Source organism: Aristolochia californica, unplaced genomic scaffold (genome assembly GCF_029961685.1).
Source record: "Aristolochia californica isolate CCGP_79_NKW_82.1479 unplaced genomic scaffold, dmAriCali1.0.hap1 SCAF_8, whole genome shotgun sequence".
Lineage (NCBI taxonomy): Eukaryota > Viridiplantae > Streptophyta > Magnoliopsida > Piperales > Aristolochiaceae > Aristolochia > Aristolochia californica.
The window spans coordinates 1,177,625-1,192,845 of NW_027182279.1; the positions used below are offsets into that span (position 1 = coordinate 1,177,625).

The 15,221-nt window shown below is 39.2% G+C and overlaps 3 protein-coding genes across 4 annotated transcripts; 1 reads left to right on the forward strand and 2 right to left on the reverse strand.

Moving 5' to 3' along the window:
* Nucleotides 1-3,077: 3,077 nt before the first annotated feature.
* Nucleotides 3,078-8,793, forward strand: LOC137938183 (UTP--glucose-1-phosphate uridylyltransferase). 2 transcript variants are annotated; one of them, XM_068783173.1, is made up of 20 exons: nt 3,078-3,293; nt 3,395-3,442; nt 3,597-3,688; nt 3,857-3,947; nt 4,401-4,461; nt 4,551-4,628; nt 4,722-4,772; nt 4,862-4,935; nt 5,424-5,496; nt 5,616-5,673; nt 5,832-5,944; nt 7,201-7,233; nt 7,367-7,419; nt 7,502-7,577; nt 7,686-7,742; nt 7,827-7,910; nt 8,006-8,104; nt 8,195-8,299; nt 8,401-8,472; nt 8,537-8,624. In XM_068783173.1, the coding sequence occupies exons 1-20, from the start codon at nt 3,217-3,219 to the stop codon at nt 8,573-8,575; spliced, it is 1,434 nt and encodes a 477-aa protein (XP_068639274.1). In that variant the 5' UTR covers nt 3,078-3,216; the 3' UTR covers nt 8,576-8,624. The 2 variants fall into 2 exon arrangements, with proteins under 2 accessions (XP_068639274.1, XP_068639275.1); XM_068783174.1 differs by having other exon boundaries at nt 3,079-3,293; nt 8,589-8,793.
* Nucleotides 8,794-10,148: 1,355 nt separating this feature from the next.
* LOC137939383 (uncharacterized) lies at nt 10,149-11,216 on the reverse strand. The gene has a single exon (XM_068784650.1). It carries the CDS (start codon nt 11,214-11,216, stop codon nt 10,149-10,151), a length of 1,068 nt encoding a protein of 355 aa, XP_068640751.1.
* Nucleotides 11,217-13,945: 2,729 nt separating this feature from the next.
* Nucleotides 13,946-14,992, reverse strand: LOC137939384 (protein VACUOLELESS GAMETOPHYTES-like). Its single transcript, XM_068784651.1, has one exon. It carries the CDS (start codon nt 14,990-14,992, stop codon nt 13,946-13,948), a length of 1,047 nt encoding a protein of 348 aa, XP_068640752.1.
* Between the last annotated feature and the right edge of the window lie 229 nt (nt 14,993-15,221).

The window sequence follows — 15,221 nt, forward strand, 5'->3', positions numbered from 1 at the left end:
TGGGTCCAAAAAGTGACATAGAGGAATATTCTTTAAAGAAAAAGCAAGTCGTGGAAGCAACAGTTGCGGGGAGGAGAGGTGACAGGTGTGAGGTGGATATTTTGGGAGCCCTCGTGGGGTGGGCCCAGTAGAAAGCGTCAAATATCTGTAGGGAGGGAAAGAGATAAGGCTGTGGTGTGAGAGATTGGCATCTTTCTTGTTTTAGGCTATTCGGATATTTTTTGAATTTCTCTGGTTAAGGGTAAAACAACATTAAAAATTAGTCAACTAAATATTGAATATGACAATGTTCAACCTGGTTTGGGTTGATAACCAAATCCTAAATTCTCAAACATAAAGATACGTTGAAGAAGCAATATAGTAAGTGATATTCTTCACAGTTTTTTTATGAAAAGTTGCTGTAAAAAATACACTCTTCTTATGAATAAAAAGTCACGAATAAGTACAAAAACTCAAGAGAGTAATAAATGTTCATCTTTATATATTAAAAAGAGGGTATATACCAATAGTAAAACTCCTTACTTATAAATCATGAAATTGAACACTCTAAGATGTTAAAATTTATCCGAGAGATGAAAAGAAAAAATGATGAAAGAGTTTTATACTTTTATCAAATTAAAAAAATTCCTCTTTATTTGATTAATTTTATTTGTTTGTTAAGTATTTGTTACATGTAGTAAACAAGGAATTTGTTATGTAAATTAATTAAAAATAATTTTTAAAGAATTGATCAAATTGGCTTATTGAATTGGGTTGAATTGGAATCGAAGCATCATTCCATACCTACAAAAATAAAAGTTGACTGCCTAAGAGACATTAATCAGATAATTTATTCGATAAGAAAATATGGTGGAGATATCTGTATGCCCATAAAGCTCCAATGTGACACATTGGGATTATTTATTTTATAATATTTTTATTTTATTTTTCCTGAAGAAAGGGAATCATGTTAGACCACCACTTCTTGAGTTAGAGAAGCAAGTGGAAAGAATGATGCCCTTTTGTGCCTTGGGCTTTTCTTTAGATAAAGAATTGGTGGGTCTCAATGGGACTCTAAGAAATACTGAGTAGCAACCCAATCAAGCAACTTACAATCAGTCCAAAAAGCCACCTATAGAGTTTTGATTATGATTCACAATTAAGCTGGGATTTGGGTCCTAATCTCCTATGTTCAGATTATTTTAAATATATTTTCAATCAAATGGTTTCATATTTGAATCCATTTTAGATCCTTTAAGTATGTTTAAGCCTATTAACAAAGAGTTTAGGTTAGGGTCGAATTACTTAAGTTTAAGTATTTTTTTTCTATTAACATGGATAAATCATACAAATTATTTTAGCAACAAAATTGGTTAAATCAAATAGAAGATGGAATAATATTATATTTTTAATATTTATTGATAGCATTAATTCTACTAAATCATGGAAATTTATATGTTATATATTAAAAAAATTAGGTCGGATATCTGTCGGACCCCTCAATGTCTAGTTAATAAAATAACTTCCAAAATTGTTTAAAATAACATTAAAATATTTTAAAATATAAAAATATTCATTAAACATATAACCAACTCATATTTAAAAAATAAATAATTAAATTAAGCATTGAATTGTATTTAAACCAAATAAATTATTATGTTTTTATAAAAATAAAATTATCAAATTACCCGTACAATATATGGTCAATAGAGTAATTGAATATAATACTTATAGATAAAAAAATTTACTTTAAATTCAAATTAAAATAATAGAACCAAAAATCAGGTAAAATTGTTAACCCTAACTATGTTCAAGTTATTATATAAAGGTGCATAATAATAATAAAATCCTTTTTAAGCTATATTTAATACTTTTTTTTTGTTTGAGATAAAAACATGGTCCAAATCGATATGTTTAGGCCATTTTGGCACTATTCAATTGTGGACCCAATGTTAATTTGTTCCTCATGTGCCAAGTCGATCTCTTCTTCGCGTAACTTCACATCTTATATCTCTTTAGCAACCACAAAAAATTATAATTTTCCTCCTACATTGAACTTTCCTTATCCTCAGGTAGTTGCTAAAATTTGGGTGCTCAAAAAGAAGCTTAGATTCACATATCATATCCTACTTTTGGTTTTTCATTTTATTTTTGGCAATATTAGGCATGACATTTTAGGCATTCTTTTCTAAAATCTAAAAAACAAACAAACATTACACATATGTAACATATGTTACACAATTTTAATGAATCTAATTATACTTTAGAGTGCAGTATAATGTTGTTTTCAAATTTAAGATATGGTAAATAAAATATGTTACTCAAAACCGATATATCCGGCCTGGTGTTGTTTGATCTTTAGAGTTCTTAAATCTTAGTTCTTCTCTTCAAGCGTAGTCGTAAAATTAGTTAAAAGTTGACCTCAAATTAGTTAAAAGTAAAGGCATTAACACATAATAATGACTAGGGCACCTTTTTTCTTATTAGTTAATTGTCCACCAAACCTTTAAAAATATTGACATAAATACTTGTATTAGGTATATAATATATCTCTGAAATTTTAATTAATCGCGACTTATTTCTTTACAATCTACAAAATCATGCATAGAAAAATGATATTGTGGCTCCAATTGAAGTTTTTTATTGAATATAAATCTTCCCGACTTTCAAATTTTAAAGTCACAAACCACGACCATGCTCATGGAAAATATGGTGCACCGTCACAATACCATGGGCTAGAGTTTTCTAGAGTAAATTGGAACCATGACTGACTGGACTCGGCTGACCCCGTTACACCAAGTCGCTCTCAAACAAGTCCATCGGACACGTCACTCGCATGCCACGAGAGCTCTCTAGTTTAGTCTACCAAATGACTCCAGTGGCGCTGTTTGGCGCGCTTTCGCTTCAGATTTCCGCAACCAAAGCGACAGGGTCCCACCATCCTTAACAGAATCTGGCCCTACCTCCGTCATCCTTCGCTGTTCAAGCGCCACGTTTCGAACATTCCCGCTGCCAGCTGCGCGTTCCGCGAATATGCCGTAGGTATGCTCGGGAAACGCTCGACGTCCGTTCGCTATTTAATGGAAAAGCCTCTTTCTTATTTAACGATTCCAGTGGCGTTGAGACAAATCTGAAGATCTCAGTCACCTCTCCTCCTCCTCAGTCTCCCACCGTGCTATCGTCTCCCTTTCGCTTTACGCCTTTCGAGTCTCAATCGAAGCTCGATCTCCGTCTCCAATGGCAGCAGCTGTGGTAGCCTCCGAGGAGAAGCTCGCCAACCTCCGTTCTGCCGTTGCTGGACTCAATCAGATCAGGTGAAATTCTAGCGTCCTGCTTGGTGAATTCGTTTGATGAATCGTGATTATGCTGTCTGGATGTTAGATCTGAGCTGGATTCCGGTGTCCTGTTTTTGCAGTGAGAAGGAGAAGACTGGATTTATTAATCTCGTGTCTCGGTACCTCAGGTAGATTGGATGTCACTGGATTCTGCATTTTCGTTTTCGTTTTATTTTCTTTATTTTAGTTTTCAATGATTTCTTATCTTTAGCGATGCTGAAATGGAAATTGAGCAGTTTGTTTTTTCATTTTTTATTTTTTGTCGCTCTGGTGCTTGTAAAGTGGAGAAGCTCAGCAAATTGAATGGAGCAAGATCCAGACTCCGACGGACGAAGTTGTTGTGCCTTACGAGAGTTTAGCAACTCCGTCTGAAGGTGCTTTCTCGTTTAATTTGTTCGTTTTCTCTATTCTTTTGTTTTCTGGATGGAAGTAATCTACTACTGGCATGAGTTGTATCATGATCTTTCCTCGTTTATTATAGATTCGGCGGCTCAGGTATGAGTTATCTTCGGAATGATGATGATGTTTGAAATATTTTGCAGATCTAACAGAAATGAAGAAACTTCTTGACAAGCTTGTTGTATTGAAGCTCAATGGGGGTCTGGGAACAACAATGGGTTGCACAGGTCCAAAGTAAGATTTGTGTAACTCTGGTTTCTGGATTCTCTTTATGCTACTATACGAATGAGTTGTTGTGTTCCGCATCACGTTATGTAGTTTCCGGTGTTGAAGATGTAGATAACTGAATTTAAAAATATTGTCGTGAATTAAATAGATTTCCTCTGTTCTGATCTGGTATTATTGGCGTCGTTCAATTCAAGATGGACAGTCGTGTTTCTCTTAGACCGGAAATTTTATTGGTTTGATAGCAATTTAAAAAATAAAAATTCCTATTCTTTTGTTATGTAGGTGATAGATGTTGGCATTAATGGCGTTTATTATTATTTGTTTTGGTCATCTTTATCGCACACAAAAGTGCTCCAGAACTTGTGCTTTACTAGTGCCTTGTATCTCTTTAAATGAGCAGAATTTAGTTTTGGAATTACTCATCTGACATCAGTGTCGTTTCTCTGTTTGGTGTTCCAGGTCTGTGATAGAAGTTAGAAATGGGTTGACATTTCTCGATCTAATTGTCATCCAAATTGAGGTCAACAAGTCATTCCATTCTGCTTCTTTGCTACTTCATATGCTATGTGGCTTCTGTTTGACATGTCATTTACAATTCTCCATGTATAGTCTCTCAATGGCAAGTATGGTTGCAAAGTTCCGCTGCTTCTCATGAACTCCTTCAACACCCATGATGACACACAGAAGGTGACTGCTCTTCACTGTATTTCAGTAGATACGACTTTTGACTAAATAGAACTTTTAATAGAAAACTGACATCTTTAATCTTTCTAATCCAAGATTGTGGAGAAATATTCCAATTCCAATATTGAGATTCACACTTTCAATCAGGTAATATTTCCCAGAGCCGAAAGTTACCTTTTGGATCAATTAGTGATTCATCTATTTGCATGTTTACTAAAAAAATTGTTCTTCTTTAGAGCCAATACCCTCGTCTGGTAACAGAGGACTTTCTACCATTGCCTAGCAAGGGTAACACAGGCAAGGATGGATGGTACACTACTTGCCACTCACTTCCCTTCTCTTACAAGTTATTGAATGATTCATTGGAGGATGTCATGGGCTGTATTATTTATAAGGAATAAAACCCAAATACGATGTGTGTCCGGTTTAGTTTTTGAATACTGTCAATGTAACACTTGTTTGTCTCATATCTGTCAAGCTGAAATAAAGAAAGCAAGTTTATGTACATAGTAAGAAGTCAAAGAAGCCAGAGAAAATTTACTAATATTGTTTGGAGGTGTTTAAATTTACTAGGACTCGATAATCATCTGATCTTGGAAATTTTACTCATTTGTTTTGAGCATTTCAACTTTTTTATTTTATACTGCGTTGAAAGAAAATATCCAGGCTACTGACTGTTTGGGCTATTGAAAAATGAACTCATTTTCCTACTTTTCTATATGCTATGTATAATCAAGACAATTTAAAATATAATATTCAGTTGTGTAGTAAGTTCTAATGGTGCCATAAATTTTGAAGGTATCCTCCTGGCCACGGTGATGTTTTCCCATCCTTGCTGAACAGTGGCAAGCTTGATGCACTGCTGTCACAGGTCTCCTTCTTACTAGCTTTTGAAATATTTCCTTGAGTTTCACATTATCTTGCGTTTTTCTGTGGTGCCTTTGACTTGCTTTTGCAATCCTTACTCTTTTTATATTTGCTTTCTTTCAGGGAAAAGAGTATGTATTTGTGGCCAACTCAGATAACTTGGGTGCAGTTGTTGACTTGAGTATCCTTGTCATCGTCTACTGGATCATTTAATTCTTTCTGTACAGTGCGTCAGTTCCTGTTGGTAATTCTGTTGTTGCTCTCAAATATATTCTCTGTATCTAACAATGGGAAGACTTATCAGCTTGGTTAGGGTTGTTCCTTAGTAGAATCAAACAGAAATCCTCAGTCATCTGGTCAATCACCAAAATGAATACTGTATGGAGGTTACACCAAAGACTTTAGCAGATGTTAAGGGTGGTACCCTTATTTCTTATGAAGGCAGGGCTCAGGTAAGGATAATATTTTATTTCTTAAAATTTTATTCCCTTCAGAATATACATCAATTATCTTTGGAATAGGCCTGGTGAGAAAGTACTAAATATTCAACTTGAGATTTCACTGGTTAAGTTTTGTATCTAATATTTACCATTGTCCTGTCTGGATATTCAAATCTTACTCCAAAGATGAGATATTTTTCTTTTCAGTTTGATACTAGCTTAGAGATTCCTCTTGACTTTTACAGATTTGTATCTCCTTTCATTTAAACAATATTTTGATGTAAACTATTAAAATGCACCTTAAATTTGTTGTAAAATGAACATAGTTAATTTGCAGAACTAGGAAGTGGCTACTTTCAATAGGGATGATAGGCCTTAGAAGCTAAAATATGAATGGTTTTGCATCTTGTCATGTCACGCGACTATGAGAATCAGTTGGTCTTGTTTTATGATAGAATTTGTTTCCTGAAAGTAATGAAAAACATTTGGAAGTTCAAAATAGGCACTGTTGAATGGATAAAACTGTAACGACGGTCAATGTAGAGTTTTTGAAGGATGACTCTAACTTCATTGCAGGAGGAACAAAGGCATGTGTTGTGTATATATCATACTAAAACAAGATGTAAATCTGTCTCTAAGTTGATGATGACACAGTTTACCACTATTCATGTTTAGATGAAGCATTCGGGGTTCTTGTGGTTTATGTCTACATAATTTGATTTTATGTTTTCATTTCTCTTGTTTGTAATTCCCCACTGACAGGGTGCGTTTGTCCTGTTTTTTTTAATGGAAGCATTTTTCACCATCATCAGAAAAATGTTTTCATAAAGTGTTCTATTTGGGGAGAAGAGTACAATACAAGAGTGTATGGTTGAAGCTGGATTTCTAAAAAAATTTAGCATAATATGTGTAAAAAATGCAGAATATATCTTATGAGCAAAAGATTGAAAGAATCTGGGAAGGGAATACTTGATGTATCAGATGCCAATTCATTTTATGTATTTTTTCATGTTACCCTTGCTCTTTTTAAAGCCTTCTTTATGAAATCTCTCTCTCTCAAAAAAAAAAAAGTTGTGAATGTTTACAATTTCTCCTCTCTCATCATGTTTTATGTCTCCTTTTGTTTTACCATCATTTTTTTTAATATATACCAAACATATTATGCATACTTTTCAATGGATTATTTTTATTAACCTGTATTGGATTTTTTTTTTGTGCAAACTATATATGTATCTTTACTGTTGCTAATGTTGTTGTTTTTGGTGCAGCTTCTTGAAATTGCTCAAGTTCCTGATGAGCACGTAAGCATAATGTCTTTCTGTGATTCTTTTAACATCTTTATAATATGGGGTAGTCAGCGTTTATGCAGAGGAGACATGCCTTCTGAAAATTCTAAAGAAACTTTTAATGACTACTATATTGTGTTCCATGCAGGTCGATGAATTCAAGTCAATTGAAAAGTTCAAGATTTTCAATACCAATAATTTGTATGTGCTTCTAAATCCACTCGTCTGATGCATTTCTCATACATTACATTTTAGATGATGATTTGGTGACCTCTTTGTGTAGGTGGGTGAATTTGAAGGCTATTAAACAACTTGTTGAAGCAGATGCCCTTAAAATGGAGATCATTCCAAACCCTAAGGTTGCCTATCCTCTCTCTCTCTGTTTATTTTATGGCATGGGGAGATATGCATTTGTCCTGTCTATTGTATTCCAGAATTCATAGCGCTAATGAGCTGTTGGCTTTCAGGAAGTGGATGGAGTAAAAGTTCTTCAACTAGAAACAGCAGCAGGAGCAGCAATCCGGGTATAAGTAGATCATTTCGTTTGCCCAATGTTGTTGGTCTGGCCTTGCTTTCTGTCACTAACGTGATGCCTTTTGTGAAACCAGTTCTTTGACAATGCCATTGGTATTAATGTCCCTCGGTCTCGGTTCCTCCCTGTGAAGGCGACATCAGATTTGCTGCTTGTTCAGGTTAACTGATAACCCTTCCACTTGTTTACTTTCTAGACTTGGTACTTTCTTTAATTCTTCTCAGTGTCCTAACATTTTCAAATAATCAATTTCAGTCTGATCTTTACACTGTGGTTGATGGATTTGTCATCCGAAACGAAGCCAGGACTAATCCCGCTAATCCAACGATTGAGTTAGGACCCGAATTCAAAAAGGTATTTATTATAGCTGTTGTTGACTAGATAGTTTGCTTTCTGCAAGTTTATCATTTTATTATTCTCATATTTCTTTTTGCCTTATTCTAGGTTGGCAACTTCCTCAGTCGCTTCAAATCTATTCCTAGCATCATTGAGCTAGATTCCTTGAAGGTGACGGGTGATGTATGGTTTGGTGCTAACATAACTCTTAAGGTACCGATATTACCTCCTTTATTCTGCTCGAAAACTGACTTTGCATATTTTTATTATCATTTGGTTGTTGTTCATTTGGTTTTCCAATTTTCTTCTTTAAGGGCAACGTTACTATTGCTGCAAAATCTGGGGTGAAACTGGAAATCCCTGATGGAGTGGTACTGGAGAACAAGGTAAGCAAATGAGGAACTTCTAGGTGTTCTCGTTTACCGTTTTTATTCGCTGTTCCATGTGCAGAAACTTCCACTAGATCAATCCGTTTATGTGGGGGAATAATTGCTATGACCAGGTTATCAACGGCCCAGATGATCTTTGAAGACGCAGTGACGAAGAATCCTATTGAACAGAGCTTCTTCATTACCATCTGATGCCGTGTCGACTCATGGAAAGCTGTGTAATTTTTTAGGTCCCGAGTGCTGAGGGAGAAATCTTGAGGAAATAGGAGTTCGAGTTGATAGTATTAATAAAAAATTGCGTTCCTGTTTTTGTTCTAACTAATGGGCGAGTCTTACGAGTTACGAGAGCTCGTACATTGTCTTCTTTGAAGTATTTTCTCAGAAGTTGCTACGTTTTACACGTATCTTTAACGCCGGTACATTTTCAATCGTTTGCAAAATCATATCCGATGCATGGAAGAGTAATGGTCTCCGCTGATTAGATAGTTGCTGGACAATTAGCCGCTGATTGCGCTTCCAAAGGGACTTGAACTAATTAGCAACAGCAAGGAATTTTTTCATAAAAATAAGCTGGGAGTCTTATTAGTCATTTTCGAAGAACGGGAAAAATGATGTCTTAATTCTCTGAGGTGGAGCGTAGTCGACACCTTGAGCTGACTTTAGGTGGCTATTCCCTGGAAAGGGCAGGCATCTTCTGTTGACCTCCGATCTAGTTCGAGTAAATCCGGTCATACCGTCTTTTATTGGTAGATGTAAGAAATTATTCTTTCAGACAAGACATAAGATGCTCTAAATGAGACATATAGTAAGAAGATTTTTAGTTTGTAACGGAGTCTGAAGCAATATTGGGGTATTACATGTTCTATTCTAGTAACAAGTTTGGACCCGTAACCAAGGCCAAGAGTGGGATGGTTGACGCATGCAGTATCTGTGATGCGGGTGGGAATCGGTAGAATCTAAGTGGCCAACAATTGCAAACGTGAGCTGTAAGATAAAAATAGACATCACAAAGTCTTTAACAAGACTGGTGATTCTCTGAAATCGTATTCGTACTTCGCCGGGCTGTCTTCTTTTATATATTACAAGAAAAAGAATACACTACTATTATGAGAAAAAAAGTTTGTCTTCTTAAGGCCAAGGGGGCTAAGTACCCACGTACTAAGTGGTCGCTCTTAAGTGAGTTACTTATTAATTATATGAACCATGCTGAGTTAGTTAAAAGTTTGTTATAAAAGGAGTAAAACCATATCGTGGTTTAATGTCAAGGGCAGGTGTTTAAATACGGCCATGAGAAATATATTTTATTTTATTAATTTTATAACTATATCGATATACTTTTATTTTATCATTAAAATCAATAAATTTAATAAAAAAATATTAAATAATAATAATAATAATAATAATATATAAATATATTTTGAAATCAATTAATTTAAATTAGTCGATTAATTGAAAATTAGGTGTACCTAATTTTTCTTTCTATCCGGGCTCGACATATATATAAAAATATATAAATGCAAGGGAATTTTCTAAAAACAAAGGCATGGTGTTTATCACTTGAAAATTTACACGAAATTTTTTTCCAGGGTTCCACTTCCAGACACCACAAAGTCAACCATGTTGCTTCACGATGCATATTGTTATTTTTTTCTCTGCAACCAAAGCTGTGGAAGCTAGTAATCTGAAGCAGATGAACCTGACTCATCACAGCCACCAAAAACAGTCGACCCAATATCCATAACACTGACAGAGGACGAATTCCCGTCAACGCTTCCTCCGCCACCACCATTATCTCCTCCTCCTCCTCCTCCTCCTCCTCCCACTAAACTTTGCACCAAGCTCTGCCCAATCTGCTGAGACGCACCATCTAGGAGTCCTTGCATCATAACCTGCATCAGATTATTACCAGCACCGGCATCTCTCGCCGTCGCCGGAGGTTCACTGTACATCTGGGGTCCTCCCGGACCAGGACTGGAATTCACATAACTGTTGTTAATGGCGGTACCCCGCTGCTCCTGGGGTCCGGCCGGGTATGTCACCTGGTACTGAGGACCCATTTGGATCGGTGTGGCCCCGCCAAAAAATCCAGCACCAAGAGCCGCAGTACCAGGTAGAGGAGGTCTCTGCATCTGTACTTGCTGCGACTGCGGTCTTTGATACTGAACCGGCGCTGCCTGAACCACCGTGTCGACGTTCCTCTGCTTCCCTGCAGTGACGCAACCGAGATGCGCGTCGAACTCGCAGGAGCTGCACCTGTAGAGCCAGTGGTTCGACCCCAGATTCCCGCACAAATCGCAAGAGAACCCCTTGTTGTGGTACGGCGGAATGAACTCCAGATTCAGAGGATGATGGTGCGCTTGATGTGCGACCGAGAGGGGCAAGGCCGCGCAGAGGGCATGGATGTCGAGGTCACATGCTCCGCAGTGGTAAGAGAATCCGTCTCCCCGTCGGCCGCAGGCATCGCAGTTGAAATACCCCGCCGAGTACGCCGGTAGTGGCAGGAGCGAAAGGGGATGAATAGCGTGAGCCGGGTGGTGAATCAACTGTGGCATCTGCGAGCAAGCGACATGGAGAGAGAAGTTGCAAAGCTTGCAGATGTACACCCACCCGGAGAGCTTCTCCTTGCATCCCGCACAAGGAGCTACAAATGCAACGGAGCTCATTTGTTGAGCATTGAAGAGCTCCAACGGGTGCGGATGACTGAAATGGTGAATCAACAGGTCGCAGCTCAGCTTACCCATTTCTTCTCCTTCCCCCTCCTCTTCTGAGATGGAGTTGGCAAAGAAAAAGCTGAGACGAAGACTTAAATAAAAAAAGCAAGAAGCGCAAAGTCAACTGCGATAAGCGCGTCTTTGATTATTGGGTGGTGGACTTTCGTTTCAGGGAGCTGGTTGGAAGCAGCCGACTGGCTTACCCAGTCAATGTCGCATTAACAACAGGAACAAGAAGCTGGGCTTGTGATGGACCATGTCTGGCCCATTAGGACGGTGAAGTGCTTCTGAGAGAGGAAACTGTCAAGTGTCAACCCATTTAACATCTTAGCCGTTGATTTGGTTTCTTGAACAGACAGGATCTAGTTTTGAGGTGGGTCCATGACCGCCAGGTAGTCTTGAGTGGTCTAACGGTGGCTCAGAATTCATTTTTTCAGGTAGTTATTGATTAGTCCGCTTAGGGTAGGTGCCATTAATGAAGGGTATCCTGGATTAATTTGTTTCCTTGTATTTAATCATTAATGAAAGGACTAGGGTTTCGATTGTTCATTCATGTGGGTGGTCCGGACATCTTAGGGGTTTCATCCTTGGTACAAACTCTTTAGACTTGAGTCTGTCGTGGGAAACCGCAGGACTGTTGACTGAACAACCAATGATACCAGACACAGCAGAAGGATCGAAAACAAGACCCAATGTCCACAGCCTCAGACCTTAAGAAAAGAGAAGAAGGGTCTCTTTCTCCTCCTCCCATAAGTGCTTGCAAAAGAGCCTGCCCTAGTTATTACCCGGAGCCTTCCGCACAATCTTGCAACAGGATATTCATCACATTAACACGAGGCTGCAGGTTTGTCGATCCTGTTCTATGAATCGGGTATGGCGTCGCAATGTTCGGGTCGTACTTGTAGTGAAGCAAAGGATGAATCTGAATCCGTTCTTCCTGTTGCCTTGAGCCCATCTTAAGTCTCAGCACTGGCGGATTTTTGAGTTCCAGACTGGGATCGGCCAGTGATTCTATCCGGGTTTTTTGCAGCTGTCACAGAGGAAATCTTTCGTAGCGTAGGGAGGGGAGAAGACGAGAGCAAGCGGATGGCAGTGGGCGTCGTGGTTGACGGAGAGCTTCATAGACCCTAGTCGCCCACACCCGTCGCAGACGAAGACACCTTCTGGGTACACATGGCAGGGATGAGTGATCTTCCGAGGCAGAGTGGAGCAAGTAATATGGAGGGTGAAGCTGCAAACCTTGCAGGCGTAGACCTATCCTTTTGAAGCTCCGAGCTTGCACCCTGAACAGAAACTCGAGCTTGGTGGCTAAAATGGCGAATCATCCGATCAAAATCACCCATGTCTTCTTTCTCCTTCTTTCACTCCGATCGGAGTGGTAGAGAAGGAAGAAATGACGAAGAACAAAAATGGAATCAAAACGTATGTGTCGTGCATGATTTTTTATGCTCTGATGCTGATTTGTCGTACTTCGAAGCTTCTCAATCCTTTCACAGGGTTGAAGTTTCTTCGGGTTTTATGGGTCGGGGACGAGTTTCCCCAAACCCAACACACTTGGATGAGGCGGGGATAAGTTTGGGTTTGAGTCGGGTTTAAGGTGACGGGTGACGGGGCAGGGATGAGTCGGGTTCAAGTCAGGTTTACAGGATTGCAAGAATAGAGATAAGTCAGGGTCTGGCTTGAGGTCATGTTAGTATTTCTAGAAACCCGTCTCCAATCCGACCTGTTTCTACCCCTACCCAGCTCTCTTTGATGATGGTGGAGGGTTCTTGTCTTGACAAAGAGAAGGCTGGCCTATGTCCTTTTCACTCTTTGATCAGTTTGTTAGGAAAATCATATTTTCTATTCTAATTTGGGTAACATATTTATTATGTAATTAAATTTTCTATTTTTAATGGAATTGGCTGAAATTAAGTGATCTAATTTTGTTAAACCCATTAAGGAATGGGTTATGAATATGAGCCAATTTAGTAGATACCGTAAGGAATTATGGGAACCCTATATAACGAGGCACAACATGGTTATGGTCCCCAATATACTAAATCACACACAGTTTCCTTCTCCCCATCCGGAAGAGAGATGAAGGTTCCATTGAGGAATAAGGAGATTTAGTCAAGGAAGACCACAACACCAATCATCCATTCATATCATTCGTCAAAATGATTCCGCAACAGAAAGACGAAAGTTCTGGAGTGGATTCAGGTATGTATTCAATCCTAATATTCTGGTATGTTGTAAATTCTGGATTAAGATTTACTACAGTTTACTAACACAGTTAACTTCAGATGCTTCACATGTCCTTGCTCTTTTAGTTTACCCTCCTTGCATCTCAAAGAGGGGAAGAAGGCCATCTCAAAGAGGGGAAGAAGGCGCATGCTTTGTTCTCCTCTTCTGGTAGAGAAGATTCCCATTACTAGCTAGCAATGGCCTACTTCGTTCCATTAAAGATGGAGAGGATGAACGCATCTCTTGGTAAGTTAGGATCTTCTTTTCTTTTTCAATTTTTTATATTTTGATTTGATTTGCGATAGCTATTGGAAAATACTAACTCCTCAATCTTGCAGTAAGACTGGAAATTAATCAAAAACGAAGCGGAGAAAAGGAAGATGCTCCTCTCACTAGGAAATCATATCTACAAGCGGATTCCCTCAACGAGATCCACAAATTACAACCATCGTTTACTGTTGATGTTTCCAAAATCCAACCGAAAATCACGCAACAAAACCAGTGGAGCTTCCTTTCTTCATTTTTAACGAACCCTAATTCAATCCAACCAGATTGCTAACAACTGAAGAGACAGCGAGGCCCAACAATGAAGAAGTAGGATCACTTCCTCCCCCCACCACACTGCTGACAATGGAAGAGTCAACGCCCAGGCTCGATAAAGACGAAGATAAATCACCTCCTCCTCCCATAATACCCTGCACAACCGACTGCCCTACCTGCTGCCCGCACCCTTCCACAAACCCTTGCACCAGGTGACTCCCCAGATTGGCTCCATCTGTCCGCCCAGAATCGACCATGTAAGGAACAGCTAGAGTTGCTGGAGCAGCAGGGCTGAAATGGTGAACCTGACGGGACTGCACTACTGGAAACCCAGTTCCGACAACCGAGATTTCTCTGGTGTGTCTGGGAGAAGACAGTCGTTGCAGGTTTAGCTGCGTCGGCGGTCGTGGTAAATAAACGGAAGTATTTGAGTTTGTTCTGTGTATTGCCTGGCCAGTTCCAGTTCCATTTCCTGTCCCAGCGCTTGCAGACCTTGCAAGTTCGGATGCGGATCGCTTTGACATTCCGCAGGTCGTGTGGGCATCGAACTGGCACCCGCTGCAGCGGTAAAGCCAGTGATCGGATCCGGGTTTTTTACAGATGTCACAGACGAAGTCTTTTGAAGCATAAGGAGGGGAGAAGACGAGGATAAGGGGATGGAGGTGGGCGTCGTGGTTGACGGAGAGCTTCATGGAAGCGCAGATTATGTCGATATCAACCTCGCATTTTGTGCAGTGGTAGCAGAACCCAGATCCTTCTCGCCCACAAGCGTTGCAGGCGAAGACTCCTTCTGGGTACACAGGGGAAGCGAAGAGGATTAACGGGTGGTTTGGATGGAAGGGATGGATGATCTTCGGGTCCCCCCTGGAACAGGTGACATGGAGTACATAGTTGCAGGTTTTGCAGGAGTAAACCACCCCTGAGGCTTTGAACTTGCACCCTGCACAGACGGCAGAGCCCGGGGTCTCCTGTTGGAGCTTGGTGAGCTCCAGAGGATGTTCATGACTGAAGTGGCGAATGATTCGTTGGATATCCCCCATCTCTCTTTCTCCTTTCTCCCTTCTCCTTTATCTCTGCTCAGACGCCTTGAGAATGATGGAAACTTATAGATTATAACACCCCATGGATCAAACAGAAGGGTTATCTTTGATTTCTTTAACTTTGATCTGATTAGTTTTTTTTCAAATGCGCGAAAGCAACTTCTGTTCTGTCGTACTTCGGATTTCTCATCCCTTTCACACGGGAGGCTCCAACTTCTTGGATTTACAG

Excerpts from the sequence above, each read along its gene's own strand:
- LOC137939383 (XM_068784650.1), bottom strand. The coding sequence starts at position 11,216 with ATGGGTAAGCTGAGCTGCGACCTGTTGATTCACCATTTCAGTCATCCG.
- LOC137938183 (XM_068783173.1), top strand. The coding sequence starts at position 3,217 with ATGGCAGCAGCTGTGGTAGCCTCCGAGGAGAAGCTCGCCAACCTCCGT. Across the intron at positions 3,294-3,394 it reads GCTGGACTCAATCAGATCAG|TGAGAAGGAGAAGACTGGAT; the intron begins GTGAAATTCTAG and ends CTGTTTTTGCAG. Across the intron at positions 4,936-5,423 it reads AACACAGGCAAGGATGGATG|GTATCCTCCTGGCCACGGTG; the intron begins GTACACTACTTG and ends TAAATTTTGAAG.
- LOC137939384 (XM_068784651.1), bottom strand. The coding sequence starts at position 14,992 with ATGGGGGATATCCAACGAATCATTCGCCACTTCAGTCATGAACATCCT.